The sequence below is a fragment of the Bactrocera latifrons genome, unplaced genomic scaffold (genome assembly GCF_001853355.1).
Source record: "Bactrocera latifrons isolate USDA-ARS-PBARC rearing strain unplaced genomic scaffold, ASM185335v1 scaffold_255, whole genome shotgun sequence".
Taxonomy (NCBI): domain Eukaryota; kingdom Metazoa; phylum Arthropoda; class Insecta; order Diptera; family Tephritidae; genus Bactrocera; species Bactrocera latifrons.
In genome coordinates, this window is record NW_017536130.1 from 340,937 (window position 1) to 346,610 (window position 5,674).

Below are 5,674 nucleotides of genomic sequence, written 5' to 3' on the forward strand. Positions count from 1 at the left end.
AATAGTCCTTCCGTTATAAACAATTATCCTAAAGTTAACAATCATATAATTCATTAGGAAGAACACAGTTCCCGCACATAGCTATTAACCAATTATCAATATGGTCATAATAAGCRAGCTGTCCAATTCTCTCCACATTTTTTCTCATTAAAAATTAAACCAAATAAATTTACCACCGTTCCTAACTATTTTCTTTTCCGCAGCTGAAATGTGCACCAGCTCACTGTTTAACTAGCAATTATTTTTCAATTTGCGAAAATAGCTCATATATCAACAAATTTCCCGGCAAATTGTCCCTCTTTAGACCAATTAAATRACCATTTCCTACGCGGATCCTCCGTTCGCTCGTTAGGCATGCGAAGGTAAYATTTAATACATTCATGCTTGCCCACGGCTGGGTATAAAAGCAGTGCAACCTTTAAGTCAACTTGCAGCAGATGCATAAAAACCRTTACGACAGCAACAAGCCAACGGCCGGAGAGGCAACTATAAAACCCAACAACAAGTCTACAACAACAGAACGAAATGTGGTCGACACACACGCAAACGCACGTCACAACTTTGTTGCAGCTCTTAAGTAAGTTAACTGCATACCTCCGGCTAACGGCTACTGGAAATAACTGCGYCACCGTTAGCACCCAATTTACATGCCGCCGCCGCTTGAATTTCACAGCCGTCACTATCTGTGTCGCAAACTGCTACTGCCACTGAGCTCCGTTTGCTTTCTCTTACAGTACAAAGATACTTCGCACAATTCTCCTCAGTGCTGATTGTCCATGATGGGCGCGTTGACGCAGACAGCGCCTTGCAGCGGGAATACCTCRAGGCAGTGCAGCTGGCATTCCGCAATCTGTCCCAGCAGGGACGCCTAATTGGACTGCAATGGATTGATGTCAGTCAACTGRATGGCGGTGGCAGCGGCGAAGGCAGCTGCCGCAGCAGCAATTGCGGAGACAATTACAACAACACATGCGCTGACAATTTGGCCTACAACGATGAGTTGGAGCTGTGTGTGCTGCGCGCCGTTGACATTGTAACCGAGGTGGGTAAAGCGTCACGCTGCCTCCATCGCTAGCAACGGTGATAACAGCGCTGCGCTGTCAGCCTTCATTCGCCCATTATGTTTTTAGTATATTTGCCTCTGCTTAAGTGCGTATGTTTACAGTTTCATTTATGTTCGTTGAGGCTTTCTTGAGTTTCGCGTGTGAAAGCGTACTTAGTGCGTTGAGTGCGTTTCTCTCTTGCATTAATGTTTGTTTTGCAGTATTTTGAAGTGTAATCTTWTTCGCAGGGTTTCATCACCATTCTTTCGGACACAGTGCGTTTCCTGCACGCTCGCTACTTTGCCACACGCAACGCGGAGTTACGCCTCAAGGATAAATTTTATCTCTTTTTTTGTGAGCATGAACGTCCCGAGGAGCTGCTATCAACCGAGGTACTGCAGTGTGAGTAAAAATGCAATGAATGCACAGAATTACGAAAATTCTACAATTGCAAAAAATTGTTTTCATTTGACGTAGCAAAGTTTYGCGTGATAAATTGTATGTAATTTATTCATACCGTACAGAGATATGTACAACCCTAGAGAATTCATATATCGATAAAATATATAATTTATACATTAAAGTTGCCATTTCTTATTTATRTGACATACATGACGGATATAGCTGCCGTTCGGCAACAAAATACCAAAATGCACTTTAAGAGTAAATAACGACTATTTGACGCAAGCCGCAATAAGGATTGTCGGCTTTTGGTATATACGGAAATCTGTCAACCCTTATAGCTAGTAATGGTCAACCATTGGTGTTGTTTTTCTTCCAAATCATTAAGATACCTTAAGACGAACAAATCACCTTTTTTTCATTTTACCTTGACCCTTGCTATATGATTCTAAATTCCCTGGAAATCATTCCAAAAAATGGTTTTACTACTTTCAACAAAAACGACTTCCCCTTGGCCCCGCTACACTTGTGCCAACGTTTTTTCCARTCCTYGAAACAGTTCTTAAGGTCAATTTCCGGACAAYTCACRCTTAATRGCAGAAGTCRCACTGAKCTAAWTCAGGCAMATACAGGGATTGCGWCAAGATATTGGAATCTTTGGCGAAGCACTCACGAAGAGTCAATGCAGTATGTGACCGTGTATTATCGTGCTGCAAATACCRAGAGTTGTCGGCCTATAATTCCGACCTCTTTTTAGGAATAGCTTCGCAAATGACGCATAATACTCAAATAGTATTCCTTGTTTACAGTTTGGCCAGGCGGAAAGAATACGAAGTGCACCACACCWCGATAATTGAAGAAAACTGTCAACATAACGTTGATTTTTGACTAACTTTGACGTGTTTTCTTCGGCTTCGGCTCACCGTGGCCACGATGTTCACCCCACTGATCTTCCTAAGCATAGATCCAAAGCTCAGACGTTTCATGACATTCTGGTAGTCGCAAAACTTTCCTTCACATACGCTAAAGCTATCTTTCGAAAAAATTGAGTGATTTTGGAACCAGGCGTGCTTTTAGTTTTCTTAATCCCAAATAATATTTCAAAATRGTTTTCACTGATCCTGCCGATGCCAGTAAGGTCTTACCACTGCCTTTATTTTATTSACGTGTTGATCATCAGTTGATGTTGATGGCCGTCCTAGACATGGTTCGTCGTCAACGCATTCTCGACTTGAATAATTTGTACCAATCAAAAACACTTGCGCACGACGAACAAAYATCACCGAAGGGCTTTTCTAGCATTCTGAACGTTTMSGCACCAGAAATTTGATTCCGCACCCAAAATACAAACACTATTTGTGTTGCTCACAGTAACTAAACATATTCATCTCGACCAAAAAGTTTAATTGAACAGTGCATCGATGAACTTAATTCAATTTGTTGTGCTCAAACCGAATTGCAAGATCGACATGTGACCTGTCATGAGTTTGAGACAACTATGAGCATTATTGAGACCAGCATACATTTAATYCCGTGTCGATTGGTCGAGAGAAACGTTAAAAAAATACATTAATTATGCTTTGAAACACGTATGAGACATTGTGGCAGGTGATGAATGGTGGATTTATGCATATGGGACTGTATAGGTTCTTCGAGCGGAGCTGAATTCAACAAAACTTGTTCACTCATGAAGCAAATGGTTTCAAAAAACTAGACCAGTCATAAGCAAACCACCCAACCATTGGTTTGCTAATTGTCTTTCGAGAAATTAGGAAAATCAAGTGCTACAAACGGATCACTCTTCAACAAAAAATGCGAGCTCTCACACATCCACAGAAACAACTGCATTTTAAAGCACTTAGAACATTTGATGAGTCAGCCATCGTATGGTCCTTACTTRGCACCGAATGACTTCTAATATTCACGTACGTAACAAATAAACTAAGTTGCTGCCGTTTTGCGACACCTGACGAGACAATTAATGCTTTTGAAAGGCTTGTTTTGGTGATAGCTCAGTCAGTGTGACATAAGTGTTTCAATAATTGGTTCAAACACATGCCAAAGTGTGTAAATCTTTGCAGAATTATTTGAAAAACAATAAAGCTATTTTCAAAGTTTATTACTTGTTTTAGAAAAATCCAGAAATGTAAAAGGCAACTCTCGTAAATATAACGTCTGTAATATAATTGTACTTATTGATTTCTTAATGCAATAAATGAATAATTATTATTTTTGAACATATTTATGTATATACTCCCTTGCATAAACCCATTTACAAAAGTATTTACATAAATATTTTAAATAAAGTAACGTATACGCCCCACTGCTTTCAGTACTTTTTTGTGTCTTCACGATTCTTGTACGTATATTTTCTCTAGCAAAGTTAAGTGATATGCTTATATAAAAGCATATAAACAAAAATTCATTTTATAGGTATTTACAAATTCGATCAAGCTGCAGCTTCTATTACCAAACATTCATAGAATAAAAACAGCGATTACAGTAGCCGAACTTAATTATTCACTTTTTATTGCTTTTACTGCAACAACGACCAACAACATTATTTATTGCTGTAAATACTTCTRTATTTGATTTATTCCAGTTTACCCGCACCACCTTATGGTGACACCGGAAACGCTCACGGCACAACAAAGCGACAACSCACAAGGTATTTCTACCAAAACAAAAGTCAATTCAAAGTATACTCAACAAATACCCAATACAAGAGCAACAACTAAACTAACTACAACCACACCGTTATCCACACTCGCCACGGCATCTCCAAGCATGCACCGCGACATCAACATCCAACTGTGGACACAAAAGTTTGTCGGCGCCAGCGGCAATTTGGAAGCACTGCTGCTGGACGCATTCTTGCCGAACGAAACTTTTGCCCGGAACGCCGAACTTTACCCAAATAAAGTTAACAATCTGCGAGGGCGCACAATCCGTGTCGGCTCCATTACATACATACCATATGTGGTGGCTAATTATGTGGTATGTTATTCAAAGCTAACGGTATACTTACTTATTTKAAGCTTAGAACTAGCAGCACTTTTCAGGGTGAGATTTTATGGGAAGGGCGTATCAACTGCTGAAGCTGGTGGTTTATCACAGGCAAGRGGTGTGTTCGCAATTTATATGTAAACACGTGTTAGTGGGCGTGTGCTATGAGTGTTCTCAAGTTATTTGCTAAGATTATATATACGTATATAAATGTATGTTTGAGAACGGCGAGAAAGCACAGCATAGCACAGCATGACGACAGTGACAACTCAGAAAGTTATGTTCGCACGCAATTGTTGACTTAACGGTACAATACAAAAGCATATGGTTTGTGTAGTTATGCGAATGTGTGTGTGTTTGTGTGTCACTAGGCGCTTGTAGCTATTTGCCTGAACTTGTTTATTATTAGCTTTGGTGTTTGCTCAATATATGCAGATGTGCCAACTCACCGTTATGCTTTAGCTCTGCCTTATCAGTTATGTTTTGATGTTTTTCTAATAACTTATATTGTTGTACTTCTTGTTCATGTAATTATCTGTTGTTGTGTGCTTGTTTCGTTGACAATTCGATTGATTTAAATCGCTTGTAAGCTCTAATTTAATTGCCAATGTAATCGGAGTAAGTTCATCTTGCATTTGCAGTAATGCGCTTATGGTCAGTCTTTATTAACTTAGCTACTAAAACTTAGTCAATTCGACGGGTCATTCAACACTGACAATGCTTTATGACCTAGATTTCGCAGGCATTTGACTGACAATCGCTTTCATAACATTTACATTGGGGTATCTCATATATTAAAACTAACAACCTACTTTAAATTGATTTTTAATTACTTTGTAGAAACCGTTTCATACACTTTGTGACGACAAATGAAAACAAAACCAATTACTTTTCCACTAAACGCACTTACTCCTTTGCACTATCTTCATTGAAAAGCCCATAATTTGAACCGGACTGACAAACCCTTATTATCGCCTTCAAAATAGGCTCCAAAGCTAATAAAAGCATAACACTCTTTAATCCAATTTTTCATAAGCTTGTTATAAGCCGTCGCCGACTTATCCCGCAGTATCTTCTAACGAATTTTGGTTTTTACTGTTATCAAGCATTTCTTTTGCGACGTTCACTCGATGTAGGTTTGGCAAAAGATTCAGGAATTTTAGTACGCCTATAGTATTGACACGTCTCTTACCCATAACATTAACCAAAACTTTAATCAAAAC

The 5,674-nt window shown here is 39.1% G+C and overlaps 1 protein-coding gene across 1 annotated transcript in view; it reads left to right on the forward strand.

Moving 5' to 3' along the window:
- The first annotated feature begins 525 nt into the window (after positions 1–525).
- Positions 526–5,674, forward strand: part of LOC108969515 — a 22,545-nt gene continuing 17,396 nt past the window's right edge. Inside the window, exons 1-5 of the mRNA XM_018934271.1 lie at positions 526–577; positions 735–1,042; positions 1,292–1,445; positions 4,048–4,113; positions 4,174–4,442. Coding sequence (XP_018789816.1) covers positions 526–577; positions 735–1,042; positions 1,292–1,445; positions 4,048–4,113; positions 4,174–4,442 — 849 coding nt within the window. The remainder of the gene's footprint in view (positions 578–734; positions 1,043–1,291; positions 1,446–4,047; positions 4,114–4,173; positions 4,443–5,674) is intronic.